Genomic DNA, 27,470 nt, shown 5'->3' with positions numbered 1-27,470 from the left:
TTGTAATTTAATACAAGTATAAATATATTTTAAAAGTAGAAATTAAAAATAAATATTATTATCATTTTTTTTTATAAATCAGAAATATTAAATTTGATAAATTGCACTTTAATGTTGCATTAAATTATAAATATTGAAATCTTTATCTAGGATTCGATCATACTATTTGAAACGATTTAATAATTAGTTTGCAAACTGCTCTTATTATTTTAAATTATATTGGTCTAATCGTATTTTTACGATATATTAGAGGCAATAAAAAATCCATCCAACATAATTGGTATTCTAATACTTTCAAAATTGTGCCCGGAGATAGCTGAGAATGCGTCATCGATAATTACAATCACGATAAATAATTTCAGTGAAAGGAATCTAGAATATTTTTAGAATATCGCTCGTTTCTACCTGACACAACCTGCGCTAAACACGCCTCTAATTTACATAATTTCATCGTAAATTCTACTTCAAGTTCGTTTTCGTAAGTTCTAATACCAATGACTCGTTTCATTAATATTCTCGAATCAACATGTTTTTCTGCGAAACTTTACATCGTAGAGTTAAATATAGATCGGAAGAAATTTTAATACGCGAGCTATCATAAAAATATCGCACGTAAACAAATTATATCTTTCATCCAAATTCATGGTATTATATTAACACTCTGTAATAATATGTTTCTTGAAGGATAATTTATTCATACGTTATAATATTTATAAAGTTTCATTCCATTATTTTCATTATAACTACGATTTGTTATTTCTAAAAATGAGAAGCTATATATAGGCAATTGTAATTTCTCTTTTATATACAATAAAATGTAATTACGAAAATGTAACTACGATTTGAATGGTAGAAAATTTAAAAATAATCAAAATATAATTTTATATTGATATTTGAAAATTAATTTCGTATTCGTGAAATTTCATTTTCCAAATTTTTTCTAATTTACATACCGATATATAGATCTCTATCATTTGCGAAAAGAAATTCTTACTTTTCCTATTTTCTACTTTCAGAAGAAAAGAAAATTATTCCACTATACGTTAAAAAAGCGAAAATAAATAGAAAATAATATTGACAAGTTTAACAAACGATATCCTCCCGTTCTCCCTTTTCTAAATCGCGTATGGTGGACGAGGCCAAAATTAAGGGCTCGATTACGCGATTCACCGACAGGTTCTGAAATCTGGTCTTAAAGTGGCGGCTGAAAGCCAAATTTCCGGATACTTGGAGGGGCTGATAGACGGGATCCAGCTTCGTTTTTTAATCCGGCAATGATTATTTATGGGCGTAAGAGGACAGCCACGGTGCCTAACCGTCGCCTAAATAAGGTGTCGGTCTCGCATACCTATTCGAATCCGTTATTAAATTATTATACGAGCGCGAGATTTACGAGCATTTTCGTCATCCCAAGATCAACGGCCCAACGCTCATCTCTCTCTCCATGGTTCATTAGAGGAAACCAGGTGGAGCGAAATTGGACCGACTCCGCTTCCTTCGCTCGGCCCTCTCTTTAGGAAACGATAATTCACCACGGGCGTATCGTGGATTTTGATAAATATTTTATTATTTGCTTTATTATGTAGGGGAGAAAAGCGATACATAATTTTCTCGTGGTTTTTTAATGAATTTCAATTGTTTGTCCGAAAAAAGAATAATATTATTTTAATATTATCTTTTTATTAATTGTTGAGTTTTTAAAATAATTGAACTTTTAAATTTTTATTATCACATTTGTAAATCAATGATGGATAATTGGATTTGTTTAATTAATTAAAAATATTCTTATTTTATTTTTCAGCTCAAATTATAAATTTTTAACAACACTTGCGATAAAATCGAATTGTTATCTAACAAAACAAAGTATATACACACGTCTCAATCATCAAATAATAATAAATGGTTTAATGGTTTTATTTTCAATAATAATTATTATGGAGAAAAAATAGTGACTCTCTCGATGCTTTTAAACAGGATCATACAATCCAAGCTATAAAAGCAAACATTACTGTCTTATATAACCCATGTGATTGACAGTAAATCGCCATATAAACCATCGATTCTATTAAAGAATAAAATGAACATCCCGAAGAAAGATGGATTTTCAACAAGCATCTATTAAATTTCTTCGATAATCAGCCACGTTTAAATCAAAATAAAAACACATCAATATATCCAACTAAAATGCGCACGAAATTGGCAGTTACTTATTAAATATAACAAATTGAACATTTCTTCAGATCCTCGTCAAACACATCGATTCTCATTGGCATTATGGCGGCCAGCGATACTAGCGCCACGTGCATTATTAACTAATTCCTTACATGTCTAAATACACAATAAATATATTCAATCACTTCAATCACTAACTATGAACAAATTTATTTAGACGTTTAATTATTTATTACTTTCAAATATTCGAATTGCTATACACGAAAACATATTTTATTAATCCTCGACATTATGCCTCTAACTATAATGTTTAGAGAAAAAAAGAAAGATCTGTTACAACACTTTTTTCACTTTTTACAAATGTCCATCTCGTCAATCAAGCACTTCAATCCTTCCTCATTGACTTCCTTCAAGATCAATATACCATAGCAAACCATAAAAGAACCGAGAAACACGTGAAAGATCCAAAGAACGAAGGATGAGAAACGAGATTACGAGAAGAGAGAAGAAGAAGAAGAAGAAGAAGACGAAGACAAAGAAGAAGAAGAAGAAGAAGAAGAAGAAGAAGAAGAAGAAGAAAAGAAGGAAGAGGACGCGGCAGCTGTTGGCCAAATTAAGTGATCATCTCGTCATCATCAGTGAAGCCGCCACGAGATGGAGGGAACGAGGCTCGTAGGCTTGGCTACGAGTTCCACGTTGATGCCACGTTGCCGCCGCATTGCCGCCACGTTGCTGCTGAAGCGATACTACGGCCCCGTAAAATTAGCATCGGCGGATCGTAAAGGATGCCTCGAAGTGGAGAAAGATAACACACCGTGTATACCAGCCACGGATTGGACGTTGTCAGTGGGTGCGAGAGAAAGGCATGAGAACGCATACATGGTTATTGTGTGGAAGGGAGAGAGGTGGCGGGCAAAAGAAGAGGAAGAAGAAGGGAGCCCCTTGGGTCAAGACTTGAGTCTCGAGGAGGAGGAAGATGGGGTCTTGGGAGACTGGACACAAGAGATGTCCCTGGACGACAACGGATTTAATAAGCGCGACCGATAATCGGGGTATTTACGAGCCGTGGCTGCCCAGAAGTCCCTGACTCGAAATTAAATTATTGTCATAATAAAGATGGCGACTGCGTGGCCGGTAGTAGGGAGAACTCAAGCTGCCACTTTACAGGGAACCGGCCTTCCACGGAGATGGAGCCGTGTTTCGCGATATAACGCGTGTCTGTTGGATTTTTTTGAGGGAAGGGAAGGGTGAACCGTGTTTGACGAATTTTTAGGTTAGGGAGAACTTGGAAAATTTCGATGTGCAAGGGTTTAATTATGCGATGTTGATAATTATTTTAAAATATCGAAAGATTCGCACTTTTTGAAATTAGTTGCATTATAAATTTGAAATTTTATTTATATTGATTTATGGAGAGTCGAGTGATTTTATATTATTTTATTCTATTTGAGGCAACTGTAAAAATTCGCGTTTTTTAAGATTAGTTTAATGGAAGTTGAAGCCTCAGTTTTATGATGGGTATCGAGCTCGCCAGTTTAAAATCGTATTATGTTTTTGCACATCGTATATCGTTTGAATCATTGCGTTATCAATCATTGTGAATGATTAGTAGCCGTGCTTAGATAGAGCTTGGCTATTGAACCATGACCAGTTTCTGGATATTTATACACCTATCGTCAGCCCATTAATTATTGCGGCCGTGCAACACCATCGCCAATGTTGTATTTTAACATAGCTTGCAATAAATATCCCCTATGATAGGTGGAAATTCACTGAAGCGAGCAACGATTAGTTGACACTAAGTAATGTCTCGGTATTTCTTTGGAACTCACCGTGGACACTGGATGCTGAGACTACGAATTAATCAAGGATATTTAACCGAGCGTACCTTGTTCACTTTTCAAAAAAAGGAAAAAAAATATTCTACGCGAAAACTTATAAAATTAGATCCTGTTATTCGCCGTTCGCAATTCTGAAAATAAGAAAAATTTAAAAACAACTCAAAGAAGGAGTAATTTCAGAGTAAGAAATTCGTATATCTTTCTTTACATTATTTATCCTGTTACAGATCGATAGACGATGCAAACTCTCCACGGAAAAGAATTTCTAACTCTTAAAGACTTCATAACTTTTGACATCCGGAAATTTTACCAATTCGATCATCCCGTGTCAACGAGTCAATATTTTCCACTCCTCTTCACGCAGTATCCAGAAATATAATAATACCTCTACAATTTCCATCGCGAATCAAGAACCAGATGATAGAGCCTCGGAGCCCTTGCATGTCGGAGGCATAATCGATGAGAAAGAAAGAAATCTCGATGGAAGAAGCTCGCCGCCTCGCTCGATTTCCATCCGCTTGTATAATATCCGTGAAACGCGGTCGGGAAGGGGATTTTCCTCGCGCTTTGAAAGCAAAGTCGTACGCAAAGTGCCATTTATCCGCGGTCGATCCGCAACGTTCAAGTACCGCAATTCCATTTACAGCGAATAACCGTGGACCGTGGGGATAAACCGTACAATTTGTCCATCGTTTAGAAGATCTTCTTTCGCTCTCGTCGACCGCCCCCTCCATCTTCCTCGTCCATCTTCTCCCCTCCCCTCCCCACCCCTTCGAACCGTTTATCTCCACCATAAATCCCGCTATTACGACTCGGCGGTCGACTTTCCGCGAGATTCGAAAGAAAGCCGAGCTTGAATTCCGTCCACGGGGTGGATGAAGAAATCATGCATTAGGTCCATCCACTGGATTACGGCCATAAATATCGTTTATACCTCGTGAAACGAGCCGACCAACGGGCACCACGACAAACCCGGACCGAATCTAATTCCTATTATACGCGAAACGATTAATAGCCGTGTTTACCATAAGTCGAATACAAAGTGAAAGCACCGCGGAAGCGGCTCGCGGATTATCCGTGGTAACGGCGTGTGTGGAACACGTGCGGGGCCGTTGCAAGTGTATCGTGAGTGGTGTCAAGTGTGCACGGTTCAGAATTCTTATGATTGGTGATAACGAAAAAAAGGTATTGTTGAGGTACTGTTGGTGGAGATATTATTAACCTGGAATTATTAGCGTGGAAACAGGTGGATGGAATTTCAAGTTTAAAATGGTATTATAAGTGTTGTAATCGGTATGATTTATTTTAGAAATATTTATCTTATATTTATGATTTCTTTTATTAATTTTGACTAAATCTCTCTTTTGATAAAAGAAAATCTTCTCTAGAACATTAACTTTCGATCAAAATTTACGTAAAATTAAAAATTACTTGATGAGATTGGTTGATTTTTAAAAGAGAGACTTTGATTGAGATTACTTTTTATTATTTTATATTTAATCATGATTCGACGAAATATAAAATAAACTTGAAATAATAATATCAAACGTCGACTAATAGGTGAAATTATCTTTCTCGTATGTTTTCGTATCAAATGAACCTTGCAAGAGTGCCAAACACTTCCCCCAGAAATCCCTAGAAATCTCTAAGATACCTATCTCTCGAGATCACCCTCTGTCAACAAAATTTCTCACCGCGAACGAATAAATCCAAGGACTTAAGGGATGCTTACCATCCTTGTGGACAAGGCGTAAATCCACGTAATTCGATTTGGTGTCCCTTCGATTCCCAAGAAACGCGTCCACCTCGCGCGGATTTGCTCCTCGAGGAATCGGGGACAAGGAGGCTTTCGCGAGAGTCTGATAAACTTGTTGACGGTGTGTAACTCTTGACGAGGGTTGAGAACACGGGCGAGAGATCAAAGGTCAAAGACTGGTTTGGGACACGAGGGTTGTGAAAAAAATAAGGTCTGGCTCCTCCATCCAGGATGGTAAGATTGCCCGACGGACGAGAGAATCGCGTGGAAACGCCTCCATTTAAGGGAGACAAAGAGTTAGATTTTTTCGGAGTCCATCTTCCGTTCTTTTATCCTCGTCGATTCTTCACCCTCTCGCTTCTTGCCACTGGAAGTCATTGGATCTTGGGTACGTAATATCTTTGACCAATTCTGTCAATTTATTTAGATTCTTATTTCTTTACAAAGTGTTACAAAACATGTGTGTACAAAATATATGTTTCTTTTTTTCAGAAAATATTTTTTGTATCTAAAAACATAGACAAGATTTGGTATTACATAAAATAAGGAAATAAAAATAAGCATTAAGTTAATGCGAGAAGAATCATTTGTGATACCCAAAAATTCCAAAAAGGAGGAATATAAGAGCAAACGATCTTCAATGGATCACCCCTTTTAACACGTATTTTAAAACGCATTAGAAATATCGCCTCATCTCTTCTTAAAAATCTCAAAAATTACAAAGCAATTCTGAAAAGAATTCCAAGAAAAACGGAGAACAAAAATATGAGAACGGTCAGAATTGGATAGAAAGAAGGAAAGCAAGAAAGGGCGATCGCCGATAGATCAAAGGAGGCATAACCAGAAGCTCGATTCCGCAGTAACCGAGAAACTCGTGTTCCAGAGCCGTGTGTATGGAGAACAAGTTGGAGAGATTGGCGGTGGCTGCAGTTGCTATGGCGACAGGACCGTCTAAATCCGCGAAGCACCCTTCCGCCGTCACGAGTCGAGGGGAGGGTGGCACACAGGGGTGACAATGGGGGCGCTAAGCCTGGAGATTTGCAGGGACCACGCCGGTTGGTCGGTTCATTGTTTCAACGCCAGCTCTGTCGGGAAACGTATCACCAGAACACCTCTCTCTCTCTCTCTCTCTCTCTCTTCTCTCTCTCTCTCTTTCTCTCTCTCCATTCTCCCGCGTCCTTCCTTCTCTATCCCTCCGCCACCCTACTTGGCGTAGCTGAGAAAAAAGTCGTGAAACTTGGGGCAGAGACGAACGAGCGGCGGCCACGTTGAATATAAATCGCGTCGCCTCTGCTTCTGCTCCGTGGAAACCACTTTCAGCCGAGAAAAATGCCGTTGAATTAAATCGGCCGCTATTAATTTAATGGCCACTTCATTAGAGGGTTGCGATAGGAGTATCGGTTTCTCGCGAGCTCCAGTTTTTTATTTTCTCCCATTTCTTTTTCTTCTTCTTCCTCTCTCTCTCTCTCTCTGTCTGTTTCTTCTCTCTTTTATTTATTTATTTCCTCTCCCCGTTTTTTTCCATTTCTTTCAACCTCCTCTGATCTACCTTTTTGTGCGCATCGTTCTCCATTTTCTTTTTCTCTTTTCTTTTTTTTTTTTTTTTTTTCGTTTCAGTAGGAAACGTTTACTTTGTTGCGTGCACACACGTAAACACTCGAGTATCTCAAAGAGTATCGATTAACCCGATCTTTCTTGGACTCTTTCTCGGTGATAATTAATGCGATGATTATTGATTGTGATTTATACGTACACGATAACTTTCAATGTTGCATGGTGTGGTACGTGCTTGGTAAATTAATCCTTTTAATGGGATCTTTGAGAGTTTTGAAAGGAGAGAACGTCGTTTTGATTTTTCATACGGGAACGGTTCTTCATTACGTTCTTGAATGTTTAGCTGCTCTTTTGAAATTGATTTTATTAATAATAACGGGAGTTGAGACTAGTTGGGATAATTTTATATCCGTGTAAGTTTTATTTTATTCCACTTAATTTTATTACACTTAATTATGGAGTAATTTCAATTTTTAGCTTGCACGATAAACATTAGAAATTTATTCCAAAAACAAAATATAAATAATGGTAAAAAAGTAAATTCGAATATTATTATATTAAATAAATTACTTATCAAGAAATTATCTTATCTCTCGCCGCTAAATTAAATATATTCAATGACTTATTTATAAATCCCAATTGTTTAATTAATTTTCACTTCTTTGCTTAATTTCAATTCATTTCCATAATTCCAACGAATAAAAGTAATTGCAATTTTCGACAAAAATACAGGATAATAAAACAAACGAACGATTTATAGAAAACTTTTTTTCGAAGTCAAGGTATCGCGAGTTCTTTAATGATCGTGAATCGTCGTAAGAGGGTGGCTTGGCAAACGATTTAGCGATAAGAGGGCGGCAGGATACACGGTGGTAGTGAAAACAAAACGAGAAGAAGATGGTAAAAATGTTTCATAGATAGAAAGAGCCCGCGGCGGGGTGGAACGGTTCGTTCGGTGGAGATTGGGCCAAATGAAATTACCCCCCTGGAAAACCGAGACCGACGATCTCTGACTGGAAATAAAATCCGTGTACTTTACCTTTTTAATACGCCCAGTCTCGTATGATAAGCTTCCTCCTGTATATGTGTCCATGGATATGTTACGTTATCGATGTAATTCTAACAATTAGATCGAGACTATTTTATGCTTGAAGGGGTTGAGGATTAATTTCGAGTCTTGTCCAAACTTGAACTACTTGTAACAAAGATTTAAACAGATATAGTTTAGAATCACTTCAGAAGAAATCTCACTTTATCCAATTATTTTCCATCATCGTTAAGAAAATTAATTCTCTCATCGAATTCCAACATTCTAACCAAAATTTTATTTCTCCAAACCACCCTCATCCCGCGACATCCCTCTTTAAACCGCGATCTCTTCATTCCACAAGCTCCATTTGTCACCTCAACCGCACCCCCTCTTAAAAAATTCCTAAGAAACCAACCGACTCGCGTCTTCCATTCCAGAATTCTGGCCGCGATTTCACCCTTTTTCTCTTTCTCGAACGGAAGGAAAGCGGGGTTGGAGGAGTCTTATCTGAGGAGGAACGTTGGTAGGGATGTATTAGCGGCAGGTATTAAATTATGGTGAGCCCAAGGCAACGGTGATACCACGATGTTGGCCGGTACACACACACACACATACCCCTGTCGCGAAATTAACCCCCGAGATGGTCGGTGTTTCCGAGGGATAATTTCATTTGGCAGCGGCTCCTGGCTAACGTGGACCACGGTCCATTCTGGCCGCAGGCTGTCTGCCTTCCGATTTTCCCTTTTTCCCTCCCTCCCCAACTCCCACCTCCCCCCCTTTTTTCTATCTTACGGCTAATTTTTTGCCAAGATTTCTCTCCGCTCCTCGCTCCGTGGTCCGTTCGGAAAACGAGTTTATATGGGCTCTCGCGAACGGGGAGGATATTCTGTTTTTTCTTCTTTCTTCTCTTTTTTTTTTTTTTTTTTTTCGATAAAAGCGCAGTTGGTTTAATTGGCGGGAGAGAATGGTATGGGGGTACGGTAGTTTAGAGAGGAAGAGAAGGTCGGTGGATAGAGAGGAATTTCGATCGCGGTTTTTTAATTAAGATTTGACGTAGTGGAAAATTTGTTTCTTAAGGATTTATTTATTTGGCAATCTTTACATCGTGTGCAATTATGCAATGGCTCGTTAAAAAATAGAAAATTAAATATATCCACGCTTCATCAAATCGATCGGTGGAAAGAAGCAGAGAATTACATTTTCAATAAGTATCCACTACTGAAAAAAAGAAAAAAATTTTTAAACGAAAGTTTAGAATTATTTTATGTGTGTTATACCATTAAAAATTGAAAATACTTTTCTTCTATAAAATATTCTAATAAAATATTCTATAAGATAATCGATTATTAAAACTCTATAATGTCGAAAGCAAAATTCACCACCAATTCCATCGAAAATTCGTAATCGACCAACCCAATCAAAGATTTGATCATTTTAATTTATAAAATAAGTCAGAAGCGAGAGAAGAAGAAGCAGGATATCAAAATCGCAATCGATTTTCAAAAATTTTTTTTCTAATCATCAAATCATTATCCGCGAAATATAATCGATTATATTCGAAAGCGTCAAATTTAAAATTTGCCAATTTCCATCAGAAAATCAGAGTCGAGTTTAAAATCACACCTTTCTCGGTGTAACTCCGTCAAGGATTTATCGTTTTAATTTCTGACGGGTCGGAAGCGAGAGAAGAAGAAACGAGGATATCTCGAGACCCTGGGGATCCTTGTACCTCGGCCAGGGCGAACTGGAAGCGAGGCAGCCCGAGGTACATTCATCACGAGTTATTAAACAAGCCAACAAAAGGCTTGGGTGACTGGAGGGCGCGCGAAAAAAAGCTGGAAGATAGAATCGGCTAACCAGGGCCGCGATGATAGATGACCACGAGGATTAAGGCATCCTTGCGCTTCCTCTCGCTTCCTTCCTACAGGATTTCTTACGATAGCGATAAGAAGTTGCCACATAGGAGATAAACGTGGTGTGGAAAATTAGTGGAAAATAATTTGATAGCCGTGTTGATTTGAACGACTCGCATTTCTCATCTTTTATTTTCCTAAGAAGAAGATTTCGTGAGATGGAAATTCGTGTGATATGACCAGGTGTATATTTCACAGGTTTCGACAGTGATTAAATTTTTTAAATGGACGAAGATTTTAATTTAGAATTTTTACCTTTTAAAAATAAATCTCAGAATAATTGTTCTTTGTTTATTTGTAGTCGAATTTTTCGATCGGGTATTAAAAGTAGATGTAGACAGAGTCAAAATTGAAATTATTTAGAGTGCTGGATGAAAGCATTGGAAGGAAGATTAGTAAATAAATTTATATAGTGGTATAAAATTATGGAGAAAAATGAAACGCACGGATTATTTTGTTGCGTAAAAAAATTTTAAGAGAGGAATATAAGTGTACATTACGTTAATATTCCTCGATTAAAGTTGACTTCATTTTCATTCCTCTTTTATCGTTCTTTTAAGAAAGTTTCGTGTAACGAGAGAAGAAAATTTATTGAAGTATATCAATGGGCTAGAAATTAATATATAATGAATTTATAATTGGAATTATAAATATTCTTATTTTATATTTTTATTAAAGATAATAGAAATTCAACATTAATATTATTATTATGGAATAAAGGAATTGAAAATAAAAATAAAAAATTTAGAGAAAGTTAATATGAAAGAATATAAACGAATATAATATAGCGAGAAGTAATAAAAATTTATTTTGTTCGTGCATATCGATATATCGGTCTCGATTTATTTCTTTCACGTTCTCGTGTGTTGAGATATTAGAAGGTGGAAAAAATCGTATTATAAATGGCGAGTGATATCTAGATCGAGAACCAGATCATTACAAATTAGAAATTAATAGAGCAGATCGAGTTGGGACTGCTCCTAGTTAATAGTTTCCTTCTTTATTGAAACTGAAATTACCTTGTTATTAATAATAATTATACTTGTTACTCGGTAAGAATAATTAAATTTTCTATTGCTAAACGATTCGATAATTATTCAATCGCATTAATCAGTATAAGCTAATCAATTCTTCATCAAATGTAGCATCATTCTCGATTTAATGTCTTCATTTAATGTCTTTGAGTTTCCAAAGTAAAATATTACGAAATAAAGAAATTATCGATTAAATACAACAAGATTTTATTAAATAAAAATATAAAATCGAGTATAAAAATACAGTATATATTTTATTATAGATGAATTTTTTTTAAGAAATATTATATTCGTTCCACGTTTAAACGAAACATAATTAGATTTCGTTTAATTTTAAAAATTTCTGGAATTCGTATTTGAAAATCTTAATTTTGATCACTGTGTATTATCTCTTACCTTTAAAGTCAAGAAACCAATTTCAAATTGACCACAGGAAACCTAAAAAAAAAAAAAAAATTCTTCAATTCCTATTCCAATCACAAGATTCCAAATCAAAAATCTTCATTTTTTTTCACATTAATATAAATTTTCTAAAACTTCCACATTCCCTTGTAATAAATTCCACTCCCTTTTCCAATGATTAATTCTCCAAAAAGTTCATTCACCATGATTCACCCAAATCGATCCACCATAAGCTATACCTTAATAATTAGACTCACGATTCCAAATCTTCATAAACACTAATACTCTCCTCTCCAATGTTTAAGACAATTCCACGTAAGAAGAAGATTATCCCTTGTCACGTGTCCCGTCGAAAGACCATCATCTCACGAGCAAGCACGCGCCAGGGAAGCTATCCCTTTTTATTCCAACCCTTTCCATATCCTCCAGAACGCAAAAGCAGCGCCAACAACCCTCTCCGGGTACCTGTAACATCAATTAAAATTCCCGCGGTCGATGAGCCGCTGTTTCGTGCGATCGTCCGCCGTTTTTAATTGGATTAGAGCGAGACGGCTACACGCAGCATCGGCGCGAGGGGGTGGGTCGAGCGTGTCGAGGGTGGCAGGTCGTTGCGGGAAAGGGTAGCCTCACGAATATTCGGACGTGGCAGACGAAGGGGCAAGGGACGTTGTTGGAAGGTGCAGGTAAATGACAGAGACAATCTACCACCACCTCATACCGATCCTCTCAGTGTTCTATGGTGTGGGGTGAGTATCGATTCGCATGGTTTTGTTAGAAAGGAAAAGTGGAAGGGAAACGAATGTTTTGATGATTGTTTTTTTTTTTTTTTTAGGTTTTTGATTTGAGCTGAATTGAGTTGAATACATTTGACGCTTGGTATTTTGATTCATAAAAATTATGAAAATTATTTTGCGATATTGGATCAAATTTCACGTGAAAATTGATCGATGTTAAAATACGAAAAATGAAAAATTTTCTAAAACTTTTAACAATCCTAATGATTTGAGAAATAATACAATGTTGAAACACGTAATGCGAAGTAATTACGTTTTTATACTATGAAACATTATGAAACTTTTCACAGAATAAGCTCTACAACTTATATAAAAAGTAAGATGAAATAAATTCTACAAACTTCTCCCTGTACAAAGTTTCGTTTTCCAGGAAAATAACATTATTATAATTATACAATTTCAAGAAATGACGTTTATGTTAAAACGTTTTCGCACACATATGTTGTTATTAAAAATTCAAAACGTTTCTTTGAATTTATAAAGCACGTAACAATATAACAAAATGATCTCCATATTTGTATCTACATCCCAATATTCAAGTTATCGACGCGCGATGTATGAAAGCCAAACAATTTAAAAGCGGCGATTTTCACATAAGCTTTTGGGAACGATTAACTATTTTTATAGGGTTTTTTCAGGGCGAACTTTCGAAAGGACTGTCGGAATAAATCATCACGAGAGTGTACAAAGTGCCGGGGGCGGCTCGTGCATCGTATCTGCATTCGCGCCACGCGGCATTAATTATGTATTCAATAAATTTTAAACGCATCGAAATGAATTCAAATTGCAGATTAATATTAAACGGCGTTGGCTAATTGGCCGGGCAATTATGCGGCGTTAATTAAACATTAGGAGTAAAGTCGTCGCGACATAAGCATGGACTCCGCCATCTGGCGAAAAGTTTGGAAAAGAAACTTGTTGAGGACAGAGCCATCTGAAAGGGAATTTCTACGGTTCCACCAAAGGTTCGAGGCCAATTTTTAAACGTTTGTTTTATGGTAACTGTTCATCTGTCGCACAGTTGATAATTCATTTTTCATTATGTCAATTTTTTTGATTAATTTATTCATTTTGAAGATTGAGCGCAAGATTTGGATTTTGTAAATTTTTATCTAGATTGGCATGCGAAACATGAAGGCGATGGAAAATTTGATTCGAAAAATTTAATATAATTTCAGATGGTACATTTTGATACAAGTTCGTATTCCTTTTATTCTTCTTTTGTCATTTAAAAAGAACGTTATTGGCAACGTTGGACTTATAATTTGTGTGAATATTTTACTGGTAAACAATAGAGTGAAATTTTTACAGTGATTTTAATACAGAAATATGGTGAACAATATTGAAGAATAATAAGATAAGAAACGTATACTTTATAGATAACAATATCTCACAGTCAAAACAAATTTATGAATAATATAAAATACAGTACAATGTCTATACACATATAGTTAAAATTTAACACGAATTTCATAGCTATTACAAATTTTTATATAGCGATTTATGATTGACAAACAAGGATATATCTTAAATCATGAATAAATCACAACGATTTATAAGAATTCGTACAGCAATTGTTGATCAAATGAATGGGTAAGGAAAAAACGTGTTTAGAAAAAAAACGTTTTATTACATTTACCTACGATTTGTATATGTTAATATACGCAAACTTACATACATAACAACATACGATCCGGCTCGAGAGTGATACTTTTACGATAGGGTTCATCGAGACGTTAAAATATTCTCAACCCTTGAAGAGAGCACCTCGTGAGAAATAGGAAAGGAGTTCGAGTCACGATTTTAATATCGGGTTAGGTAAAACGATTTCGTTCTTGATATGTCCAAGATTGGCGAACGTAATGAAAGACTTTGCCATAGATGGATTACGACCAAGGGAAACGATTATTTAAATCATAATGTAGCAAAGCGATTAACGTGTGTACAATATCGTTCGACAACAGTAAGAAAATGTTTTGTACTCTAAATCCATTTATTTTATCTTCGCATATAATAATATTTATTGTGCTTCGTGTCGATGATACGTTGCTATGGTAAAATCTTTTCCACGATTCGTCAAACGTATGCGTTCGAATTGTCGCTCATAAATCACGATATATTTCACCTCTTTCCCGAAAATGGTTAGACGAGTTCACGCCCGATTGAGTATTCGTGACTATATCACCACGAGTTTATGTGTTACACCATACTACATCAATATTCCTTTTCGACTTATAGCTCTGTTCGATTAGTTATGCAGCTTGAGAACGCGATTATGTGATTAGTTGAATTATTTAACGGTGAGTTGCGAATTTCCATGTCTCTTGATCCACTTTCCGTGCAAATTGTCGTGTATTTCTGATTTCTTTCGTTTACAAAAGTTTAATAATTTTGATAATATTCATTAGATATAGGTGAATGTTGTTGAGATTTTTTTTTTTTAAAATGAAATGATTCAGCGGATCAGTTGACTATAATTCTACAACTCGGTTATTTGTAATGAAAGATCGATCAGTTTTTATAGAGGCAACGAGATCATTTTCACGAGTAAAAGGTATAAATTCTTTGGTAAAATCGAGCTTATACATTAATTCTCTTAAGATACGTTGCCTATGCCACTTAATGCTACGCCTAGTTTATGCACGCTACCACAATTCTTGTTTTCTCCTTATTTTATCGATTAACATGTCGGTTGTTATAATGACTATGTGACACGTCGCTTGAGTAATTACGAAACGTTAAAAAAATTCGTTTCGAGGCTCTCTTTCGTAAAGAAAGATCGCAATTTTAATCTTATTATCGACAATTTATATACAAGTTCTTTTTTTTTCTTTAATTTGCATCAAATCTCGTAATAAGTCTGCACCCTGTTCATAGAATTTTTTTTCATTCGTCCTTAGATTATGAAATCACAGGGAATTATATGATCATCTGTAGATACTATTTTCTCACAAGATAAACATATTTGCATCTACATAGTCATCAGTAGATACGACAGAGATCTGTATATTCTTTCTTAATAACGTAGATTTCTTTCATAACAATTATCAAAGTAAAGTTTATTCCTCCGACGATTCAGATTTCACGCCACTAGTTCATCGTTTCCTAATATTTAGGATTAAAGTGGCGTTTCCTCCTCTTGCAGTTACCTGGGCGTCGGAGGAGGTGGTGGTGGTCATACGGCGCTGCCTGTGTAAAAACCTGTCTTACCAGCCAAGCCAGGTCCTCGTTTTTTCTTCTCACATTCCATTGTGCTAAATGTATTTTGAGCGATTTGAGACTTTCTCTTCGGATTTTGAAGTGTCATGCTTCTCTGACTAGAGTTTGAACTTGAACTTGTTCCTGGTTCGGATACTCTAAGAATCCCTGAGTGTATCGTACCGAAATTCTGATAAATATATTGAGATTGAATAGCTGAAACAGACGTATTCTGATTCTTCAAGGTAATGGGTACTGTCTGCCCTGCTAAACTATTGTATCGTGTATCATAACCGAAAGGAGTATCCAACAACGATTCATTTTTTTCTCCATATCCACTGAGTCTGGAATCGAGGAGACCTTCCTTTTCGGTAAAGCCACTCAATCTAGAATCCACGATATTTTGTTCCGTGGTTCTAGGAGAGAATTCGCTATATCGCGGCTCTTGGCCAACTGGATGTTCCTTACTTTCTGTGAAAGCAATCATATTCTGTCGAGAATCGGACAAAATTCTGGAATCGATTAAACCTTCCTTATCAGCAAAACCACTTAATCGTGAATCGATAACACTAGCTTCTGACTTATCCCCAAAGCTATATCTAGTATCCGTGCTTTTCGTATCTGGGTATGCTGGTAAAACATGAGAAAGGTCTGCTTTATCGACGTAGCTAATCGCTTGAGGATTTGAGGCACAGATATCGGGTGCAGTTTTGCATAACAAAGATGTTCCTTCTTCGGGAGCTCTTTGAGATGCTGTAAATGTTATAAATTTACAATTAAACATTTGCTTAAAGTTGTAAATGATATATATAAAAATGAATTAATTACTTTTCGAAGGTTGTCCAAAACCTCGAGCTTGTGGAGGTCCAGGTGATTTCTGATGAGTTCTAACTAGATATTCTGAACTCAGACCTCTCTGTTCCCTTAATTTTCTCTCAGCACCGGGCACCATCACTCTCACCTTAAAAATTAAACAATATTAAATTAACTATTTCGTTATTAACGTTATTCTAAAGTTATGATATGTATATACCATTTCTTCTACCGTTGAGAAACGGGCCATATATCCAGACATAGTCAATACAGCCGCCACTTCTGCCAGAATTAAAGCCAACCCCGATAATTGAAGACACCAGCCATACTGATACTGTGGTAAACCATTGTCATCGGCTTGCATACTCGAAGTAGATGGCAGACTATATTTTGCCGGCAACTCTAACGATGCATCCGACAAAGCAGACGCTAGAACTATAAGGCCACCACCTAACGAGAGTCCTGGAACATAAATGAAATTATTACTTAACTTATATCCTAATATCTTTGATATTTATGATTTTGAATGAATTCGACATTCGACATGATTTATCATCGAAACTGCACTTGTAGAATTCCGCAAAAGTCAATATACTACATTGGATAATATCTAAAGTTTTGCAATTTATATCATAATTTGTTTTTTTCTAATCGTCGAATTTTTTAATTAAATTTTTCGTATTACTTATCATTACTTCTACGGAATATTTAAGGATTTACAACTTCAATATCCAACAGATTCGAATACTTATGATTTCTTCAAATGTTACGACTTTTTTCATTTCAGCAAAGAAGTTTAAGATGAACTTTATTAACAGATCTGGAAGAGATTACCGCGGATTAAATTAGGTGGAAAGTTGAGAAACGGTTCGTAGTTGTTCGCAACTCAACTTTTGAGGTTTCAATCTTTTTCTTTATTATGGATCGATTGCTCGTATCTCTTTAAGCTCAGGCAACAGTGCTATTGCATTCTCGTAAATACGCTAGCTTACACTGGTAATGCAAGACGAATGAAGCCATTAAAATTGATCGTTCCATAAAGCTTGTCGTGTTTTCTGCGTGCTTAACTGCACCTTTCGGGTGAATAAACGGCACCCACTAACAGTAATTGAGGTAAAACTGAGTGCCCTGAACTGTTCCTGACAAAGAATTAGATTGGTTGCAGTTTTTCAATATAAAGGAAAGAAAGAACGATGAGTTATTGTGGAACCTTTATCTGGGTTAAGTACACATTGCTATTTTATAATATTATAGGATTTCCAAACAAACATTTTTCTAATATTTTCCAAAAATCATCCAAATAAATTTTTTACTTCTTACTCTCATTTCCATCTAAAATTTTCGTTTCGTCAATAACGAATTCTTCATTTTTTCTCGCAATGCACGCGCAAAATTCGACTTGACCGCTTTTAGTTCTTATCCAATGGGTTTTTACCACGCGTAAAGCGCGCTGCATAAAAATTTGCATACGTGTAAAACGAACGAGTGAAGCTTGCTGCCGTTTCCTCGACGGTCGATTCAATTCCAGTCGCACCGTCGACGGGACATTGTTATGACGGGATAAGCTGTCCCGTTATTGCATTCTTAACGACAGATAGTCGGCCTGCGTCACGGCGACCTGGATTATCGTTGAAACGCACCAGCTCTTTTGGTCTACTTTTCAACCCTTTTTCGAATGCTCGTTCTACCTATTTTAACCCTCTTTTGTGGTATTATTTAAGTCATTTTTTTTTTGAGAAAATTGAAAGCGGATATATTTCTTCTATTTTAATTTGTTGTAATTGCGAATAGAATTATTAATGATGGTTAAAATTTTGTGAAAATTAGATTAAATTAAATTTCGTTGTAGGAAGGAGAAAATTTTTGAAATTTATTTATGATGTTATAGGAATTTTCATTTGGCGCTGTTTTGATTCGAAATTAATTAAAATTAGAATTTTTATTTCATGTTACGTTTATTAATGATATCTTTATGAATTTTCATAACTATTGTTACGGGGTTGGATCGTGTTATTAAATTTAATTATTAAATTATTCGTTGATCGTGAAAATATTTTATATTAAAGCATATGTTAATTGCATATGTTTCATGGAATTCTAATTGCCAAATTTAATTATCAAAATTAATTTTCGAGTCACAGATGTGGATAAAGCAGATATTCATTATATTCAAATAAGAAAATTTCTTTCAGAAAGTACTCGCACTGCAGTGATTAATTACATGTAAATGCAAATGTTTATGTTAATTTATGAACACAAATGGAATCTACATAAATATTGTTTCACATTTTAGATATTACAACAAGAATTTTATCGTGAATTTTCGTATCGTATAAATTCTAACAGATTTAAATTTTCCATATATATATATTTAAATACTCCTCTTCCAATTATATTTCCAGTTATTTTACCAATTTAACAGATCATACTTCTATTTAAAGTATTCATATAATTCATATAATACGATCCATAATACATAATTGCTCGATTAATACACACAGTTGATGTAATTTATAAAATTCCCAAAATATCAAAACATAGCAAAAGTTTCTCAAAATCCTATTTTTCCTTTCTATAAACGAGCAATTAACAGTGTAAAGAAAAAATTTCAAAAATCCAAAAAAAAAAAAAAAAAAAAGAAAAAGAATAAATACACTGAAAAATCTTCAACAAGATTCAACAAATATTTTTCCTTTCTACAAACGAGCAATTATCAAACGCGTGACATCACTAAAAAAAAAAAAAAAAAAAAAAAAAGAAGTAAAACTCTGGAAAGTCGAATTAATAAATTCGAATAGAAATTTCTTAAAATCCTCCAATAACATTGAAGAAATGTTTTCACCCTGCAAACGAGCAATTATCAACGCACAGCCGACAATAGATTACATGTTCGTCCCCTGCAGGTGATTAATTTCAATAATTGATTGCTACTTCAGCTTGTTAAATTACGGCGGGCATAAAAAGCATGCATATTTCATTGGCGCGTCTCCGGCGCGAATTGTGTTCGGCGAATTTAAATTTCAATTAACACCGCCATACGTTTTACAATCGGGCGTACGTCGTTTCGTCGAGGGCAAAGTTTATGCTTCGTTCTCGATTCGCGGCACGTATCCGCGCGCATGAACACGCGGTGCACACGCTTGTCACGAAGATGATTTAAAAATTTTGAAAATAGATAGCGATCGGAATCGGTTAATCCAACGTGGTTATTTATCGCCTTAGGTCCATAACAGTCTGCATTGAAGAACGACGCGGCCAAAGAGAGGGATGGAGATCGTGATTTATTTGATAAAATCCATTTCTTTTTTGAATTGAAATATGTGAAATATACTTGTGAAATGTTTGTATGATATTAATGGAGAAGAATTTTTTTTTTTGCGGTTGTCGACACTGTATTGGAAATTAATTGGAAATAGGAAAAGTTTAATTTTAAAAAAATTTATTTCTGGAATGGAATGTTTTATTATGTTCAGAAAATTGTTTTATTATTCTTGGAAAGGTTAAGACGTTATTTTTTGAATTTCTCGATTTAAAATACATTATTTTTATGATATAGAATTTTTGTACGTAGATATAGAGAAATAATTATTATAGAAAATGTAAAAATATGATATGGTTGCTTCGTTATATAACCAATAAAGAGAATAATAGATCGAAACCAATTAAACAAAAATAATGAAGAACAAAGAAACATAATTGCAAAGAGATGCAATAAATAAATATAATTAACTCTCACCTTTGATTTTTAAACTTTAATTTATTCAATTCAATATTAAATGAATGTAATAATAACAAATCAATATAACAAAACAAAAAAACATGTTTTGTACATGTTTTATTTTTAACAAAATAATGGAATTTCCACATTATCAGAAATAAATAATATAATTTTCATTCCTTAAAAATTACCGTTCATTTGTATCATGTCGAATTATTTCAAGAGAGGATAATTTTCTATCTCCCCTGTCCCTTTAAAAAAATTTCTAATTATTCGAAGGAAAAATACAAAAATTCAAACCTTTTTTATCATCAAATCGATGATACAGGAGATAATAATTTTTATAATTTTCATTGTTTCTCTGTTTCTTTTTTTTTTTTTTTCTTAAAGAAAAAGAAGCATTAATTATTCGAAGAATCACAGAGCGAGAACGAGATTTTTATTTTCCTTAGAAATTCAAGCATGATTGAATCCCTTCCGAGAATCCACACGTGATCCAACATTTCACACGTATTTTATCGTGGTACAAAAACTTGGCCGCGTATCGATGAATCGAATTTCTATACGCGGAGAGAGGTTTAATTAGCGCGGTGCTTGTCAGCCTTCTCTTCATTCATCGATTCCATTCGCAAGTATGCCAAGCCAGACGCTGTTTATCAATTAACTGTAGTTAACCACCGCGACCTAATTTCACGCGTCTTCGGGAACAAGTCACGACAGATGTGAAATAATTACGCTGTGGCGCAAGTTTAAGGTTCGTTAAGGGCTGTGAAAAGAGATCTTTGTCTAATTTCGGTTCGTCAAATAATTGCGCGAAGTGGAGGAATTCGTTAAAATTGGATGAGGCATATTTTTATTAAAATATGTCGCGATCGAAAGATTAATTGCACCGATATTTAAATTAATTTTATTTGAATTCCTTTGTATATCGTATATACGATTTACAGTGGATTCGTTGGAATGAAATTAATTTAAATAACAAGATGTCTGAATTAATCTTTCGAAGTGACACTGTTGCGAGAATTTTTTGGAAAATAAATTATTAGTATTTTGAAAGGGCTTGCGGATTAATTATTGATAAAATTTTAATCGGTATTTTTAATTATAACTCTTTCATTCCATTACACTTGGACATCGGACTTGGCTTCTTCTTCATCAAATCTATCTCATTAATATTTTGTATGAAAATGAAACTTACGTTTATCTCCTATTATAATTTATAATTAAAAAAGATTGATATTTTTTATTTTATTGTTGCAGTTGAATGTGAAAAGATATGAAAAATCATTGCTTTAATAAGTACGAGGCACAATATTGAAATGATTATTGCAATTATTGTATCAAGTACCAAAAATCGACTGAAGTTGGCGCTAGGATCGCACGTCTCATTACGTGATTCATATTTATCTTTTATTATAATTTATAATTAAAAAAAAAATTGATACTTTTTATTTTATTGTTGCAGTTGAATGTGAGAAGAAAGATGATACATGAAAAATCATTTTTAATAAGTACGAGTACACAATATTGAAACGATTATTGCAATTATTGTATAAAGTACCAAGAATCGACTGAAGTTGGCGCTAGGATCGCACGTCTCATTACGTGCATCTTAATCGGTGTTAAGAATGAAAGGATTAAAAATACATTTAGTTTCAATACAATACATCATTTCACATGCAACAATCTAACAGATATCGATTAAGATTTTTAAAAAGTATAATTTTAATATACACACACAAATATATATACAAATATCACAAAAATTGCGATAAAATTCTGTCCAATAGAAAAGATCAATTTACAATGCTAATTACAGATGATAAATATCGATATAAATCAAGTATCAGTATAAACAGTATCAGGGAACGAAAGTTGGCGGACTACCGCCATCGGACAAGTTTGGAATATTGAATCGAGAGTCGTCTTCAATTTCTGAGTTGACTCGATTGTACCATGCTTTGTTCCCCTCCGGCCGAGTACTCAACCCATTGCTCGATTAATTAGCAGTAATTGCAATTTAGTCGAGGAACGTGGGGGAGGGGAACTCGACGTTTCCCATTGACGCAATATGAACGTGGCATCCGGACTCGGTTCAAAAGTAAACGTATCAGGATCTGCTCGCGCTTATCGGAGTTAATCTGTAGAGAATGTTGAATGGAAATTAAGCAGGATTAGCGGCTCTAATCCTTGGTTCCATATTCGAAAATGTTTCCGCGCGAATATTAATTTTATAATTAATGGATCGCTTCCATTTTTTCCCCTTTTGATACACGAAGGTGAAAATTAATTTTTTTAATGCAATTCAGTATTGGTATTGAAAATCGAAGATTCCTGATGGTGGAGATTGAGTACAATTTGTAAGAGACAGACACGTATAATCGATTTTTTGGATAGTCGTGCATCTTTGTAGCAGTGATCTTAAACACTTTCTTCTTACAGCTTTTAATATTACTTTGTGGATCAAATCTTCATCACTCGTGATTTCATCGCTTTGTTCGTTCTTCGCATATTCGACAAAATCGAATCAAAGCTATCTAAAAGTTTAATATCTCTATTTCTGAATTTTTTTTATTAAATTTTTTATCGAATTTTTATATAAATTACTCACGCTTTAAATGAATTATAAAAAGAATTGTAGATTTTCGACAATGCACAATGGATGTTTTGTAAACTCATCACGTATCGAACAGTCAACTGCACAATTCTGACAGTCAATGAACGTTAGCAGTAAAAGCGCAGAGGACGTCGAATCGACAGACACGTCTATTCTCGTTTATTCTCTATTATTCCTCGTGTCCTGGAATATCTTCTATCCGGCAAAGGAATTGGAGAAAAAATTGCTGTGACATATTTTTACAAATCTGTTTCGTATCAAGATAAAGAAAAATATCTTTTTCTATTGTATAGTGATACTTGAATTATTATATAAACTGTGAAGAGTATAATTAATATAAAATTGACATTTTATAATACGAAAAGTTTCAAGTTAGAAATTATTAAAAATCTCGTACGTACAAATTTATTAATAACTTAATAAATCAGTTCAAAACATCGTTGAAAGTTTTTATATTTAATTTTAATCGTATAAAAAAAGAAAGGAAAAGGAAAAAGAATTGTTCCATTAAAATAACTAAATTATTTATTATAAATTAATGAGATATATATTATATATTATACGAATTAAAAATTTCCTAGATCATCAACAATACTAATTATCTTACGAGTCTTCGAAATAATAAATTTTATTTCGATCAATCGAGCGATTTTAATAAAATCGTCAATAAAATGATATATGCGATTTTTGAAAGGAGTGAAATGACGATTTCCATTTTAAAATCAATCGATATTCGACGAGAAGTTTTTTATTTGAGAAACCATTTCAAAGATCAGAGTTTGTTACATATCGTTGGCTAAAAGTTCCACGTAGTTTCGCGATAGATTTTTGTTAGCGTGTTATTGAAAAGTTTTCACGAGAAGTCGTAGAGAATGATTTCACTATTAGTAATATCTGAAACTTGTTGCTGTCACAAAACTTTCTCGAGTAAAGGGCGATTTTTCCTTTAACTTTTCTCTCTTTATTTTTCTCGGTGTTTGGAGCTCGACAAACTTTAGCTTGAAATTCATTCATGGTGAATACGAAAGCATATATCATATCTTTTGAAAATCGAATCGACTTTTTTTTCCTTTCCTAAAGTGGAACAATGGTAAAAATACTTTTAAGTAAATATGTGGAAAAATTGTTTCAATCTTGCAGTTATCGCATATTTCACAGACATGAAGGTAATATGTTTCGTTAGTTATCGATTTTCAAGTCTTTTCATCATGTATGTAGGTTAATCCTATCTATGATCAAGTGAGTTTGCAACGAGCATTCGATGAAAATTTTATCATGTTAACAGTATAGATGCTTTCTACATATCTTTCTTGAGATAATCTTTAGAAAGTAAATATGAATATTGTTACAAATTACACATCGTATATTTTTTTATGACAATATGAAAAATCATGATTTTTTAAAATATTATTCAGAAATCTTCCAGTTATTTATTACGACAAATTTGTTTCAAAGAACTTGAGGAAAAGCTTGAACAATCTTTGTTTCATTGCCATCAGTTAATTGGTTTTTTGTGATCCAAGAGATAATTGGATAATATGCTTGGATATATTTTAATAAATGAAGGTTAAGAAAATTTAGATAAGGATGAAGAAAATGTTGAAAGGATAAAATGAAAGAACAAAAAAGCATTATATAGAAATCTTTTTATTTATTTATGTTACAAAAACAATTCTTATTCTTCAATTTCAAATCCTGTTATTCATAATTTCATAATACAATATAATTATTTATTTTAATTTTGCAAATTTTATTCAACATGCATTTACAAAATTTGTACAAGTACAGCTTGAACAAATTGTTTTTTACATAGAATGGAAGAATTGTGACAGATAACCAATACGAAACAATTGCTTACAAGACAAACAAATGTAGTTAGATATTACTTCTGAAGGAGTGTTCAGTCTCCTGAGTCATTTCTTCTCAAACATTCCCCCTCGCTGTCGCGTGACAGAACAGGGAAATAAGGTTCCAGCGGTAGGGAATCCTCCGGGGACTTGGCAACTTCTGATTGCGTCGGATCTTGTTTCTACAAGATCAAATGATTCTTTTGAAAATATCATTAAAAAATATCGAATTTTCTTATATTCGTATATGACAAATACATGGAATTGGCATATTTATAGAGAGATTAATATAAATAATTTTTTAAAATCTGTATTAATCATACTCCTTTATATCATTTTATATCATTATATTGCATTCACAAATAAAACTTCGATTTTATGTGAAAAATAAGAGAAAGAATTTTATCATCAAAGCACATTAAGATTATAATGAAAATTGAAATCACATTTTGATTCATCCTATTTCGATATTTGGTTGTTCGAATTGATAATGATCGAAGTGTCTATAACGTTTAACTAATAGCGCAGAGATTATGAATGAGCCTGGAATCTTGCGTTTTTTCTTAGAATTTTTTTGGATTAAGAAAAGTAAAACAGGGCATGCACACTAAATGCAATTCTTCGTTTCAAAAAGAGAGTGGATTAAGAGTAAAAAAGAATGCTCGAGAACGACAGTGGATGTTATACAGGCGTGATATGTTGCGAGTGGTCAAGTTATTTAATCCTGCTGGCATAAAGCATCGCAGGCACGCTTGAAATTTATACGCTGGAATACTCGATGGGATGCATGGTTGCCCGAAATATTCACCAACCAATTTCAGAAATTTCACAATTTTCTATCAGCAAAATTATTGCCTAAATGACTTTTAAACCTGTTTAAATTAAATTAAATTTCTCATCTATTTCGACACTTTTTCGTCTCGTGAATGTCAGAAGGAAAAATTCGAAATTATTTTTTCCTCGAGTTTTGGTTTTCCTTTTTTTTATTTGGGAAAATTAATTAGGAAAATTTCATGTCAATTTAAATACAATTTTATTCGTGAATACAATTTTCATAATATTTAAAACACATCATTAGTAATTAATCTTTAAATAATTAATCTTTATGTTCTAATAAATATATTTTTTATTCCGATGAATAACACATTAATATAACACGAAAATTCCAGACATCAAAATTTTCTTTAATTATTTCCTGAAGAATTTCTAACCATCATCTTTTCACTAACATACGTTTTCCTTTGCTTAATTCTCTTTTCATATTATAATCCTTCATCCAAGATTCCATTCATTCTTGTTCATCTACCGAAAAAATCCTCAAATCTGTCCAATTCATTTTTCATCCTCTATCTTTGAAGAGTTCATTCCTACAAAGTAAAACATTTCTTAGGGATACAGCATAAAATGAGTTTTTCCATTGCAATTGTGCAGTTTATGCTCATAGCCCATCCGTGTCATCATCGTTGTGAAAATTGAACCGGTCACTCGATATCATGGCCGGTATTCTCGAAATTCGAGCATACTCGCTAGCCACGCAACTCGAGGCCCATACTCATGCTCGTATTAATATTAAATTCCAGTTGGCGAGGTCATGGGTCTATAGCCTCTTGCAAGATGACCGAGCATCTGGATGTTGGACCGTAGACAAGAATTATATGAGCGAATGCCACCCACCTGACAGATACATGGACCTTAGCTACTTTCTACGAAACTAGGAAATGTACTAAGCTCCGACAGACGGTAATTCATTGGATGTCCAAGGGTGGAATGAAGACCAGCCTAGCAAAATGAAGATAAAAGTATTCTTTATCTTCTTATATTATAACATTTATTTGTTAAAAATGTATTGTCAAAATATCAATAAATATAAATGAAAATTTACTTCGTATTTTATTACCTACTAATCCTCCTATCCTTTAAAAACCTATATATTGTACATTTTTATATAATTTAATTTTCTATTTATTTATATATATACCAATTACATACAAATCTATATTTATAGAAACACAGGAAAATCAATTTACAAAAGAAAATACAATAAAAAGAAGAAGTGAAAATGCAAAAGGTAAGTAAGAAATATAAAAAAAATAAAACACTTACTTAGATTAAAGTAAAATGTCGAAGAAATGACAAAAACACGAAAAACTACGAGCACAAAATGGTATGAAAAAGGTAAGTAAAAAGGTAAGTAAAATACAAATTAAACATGCCACCACTTGCCGGCTTATATTCTCCTATTACAAATAAGTAAATATCAATGAAAAATTACAGAAAAATTCAAACTTTTCAATAGGAGAATATAATCTGAGAAGAGGTGGCACGCGAAATTTTTGGGGGAACTGTTCATAAGGCAATTTCTGGCTAACGTTTCGACTTTTCATTAGGAGAATATAATTCTAGAAGAGGTGGCACGCGAAATTTTTGGGGGAACTGTTCGTAAGGCAATTTCTGGCTAAAATTTCGACTTTTCATTAGGAGAATATAATTCTAGAGGAGGTGGCACGCGAAATTTTTGGGGGAACAGTTCGTAAGGCAATTTCTGGCTAAAATTTCGACTTTTCATTAGGAGAATATAATTCTAGAGGAGGTGGCACGAGAAATTTTTGGGGGAACTGTTCGTAAGGCAATTTCTGGCTAAAATTTCGACTTTTCATTAGGAGAATATAATTCTAGAGGAGGTGGCACGCGAAATTTTTGGGGGAACTGTTCGTAAGGCAATTTCTGGCTAAAATTTCGACTTTTCATTAGGAGAATATAATTCTAGAAGAGGTGGCACGC

The 27,470-nt window shown here is 34.0% G+C and overlaps 1 protein-coding gene and 1 long non-coding RNA gene across 2 annotated transcripts in view; one reads left to right on the top strand and one right to left on the bottom strand.

Moving 5' to 3' along the window:
• LOC147656380 (uncharacterized) overlaps positions 1-26,570 on the top strand; it is a 59,098-nt gene extending 32,528 nt beyond the window's left edge. The window contains exon 2 of the long non-coding RNA XR_015294539.1: positions 26,270-26,570. This is a non-coding gene — a long non-coding RNA (uncharacterized LOC147656380). The remainder of the gene's footprint in view (positions 1-26,269) is intronic.
• Positions 13,645-24,759, bottom strand: LOC100868092 (uncharacterized). Its single transcript, XM_012488397.3, has 4 exons — positions 24,729-24,759; positions 16,728-16,969; positions 16,523-16,655; positions 13,645-16,447 (listed from the first exon to the last, which is right to left on the bottom strand). The coding sequence occupies exons 1-4, from the start codon at positions 24,757-24,759 to the stop codon at positions 15,672-15,674; spliced, it is 1,182 nt and encodes a 393-aa protein (XP_012343851.3). The 3' UTR covers positions 13,645-15,671.
• Positions 26,571-27,470: the final 900 nt, after the last annotated feature.

The sequence above is a fragment of the Apis florea genome, unplaced genomic scaffold (assembly GCF_048593485.1).
Source record: "Apis florea isolate Af1SG1 unplaced genomic scaffold, ASM4859348v1 contig_3791_pilon, whole genome shotgun sequence".
Taxonomy (NCBI): domain Eukaryota; kingdom Metazoa; phylum Arthropoda; class Insecta; order Hymenoptera; family Apidae; genus Apis; species Apis florea.
Note: the sequence above shows the minus strand (reverse complement) of the source record. Positions and strands in the feature narration are given on the sequence as shown.

Coding starts and splice junctions, on each gene's coding strand:
- LOC100868092 (XM_012488397.3), bottom strand. CDS start 24,759: ATGACTCAGGAGACTGAACACTCCTTCAGAA. Junction 16,970..24,728: donor GACTGAACACTCCTTCAGAA/GTAATATCTAAC, acceptor TTTATGTTCCAG/GACTCTCGTTAGGTGGTGGC. Junction 16,448..16,522: donor TTTTGGACAACCTTCGAAAA/GTAATTAATTCA, acceptor TAACATTTACAG/CATCTCAAAGAGCTCCCGAA.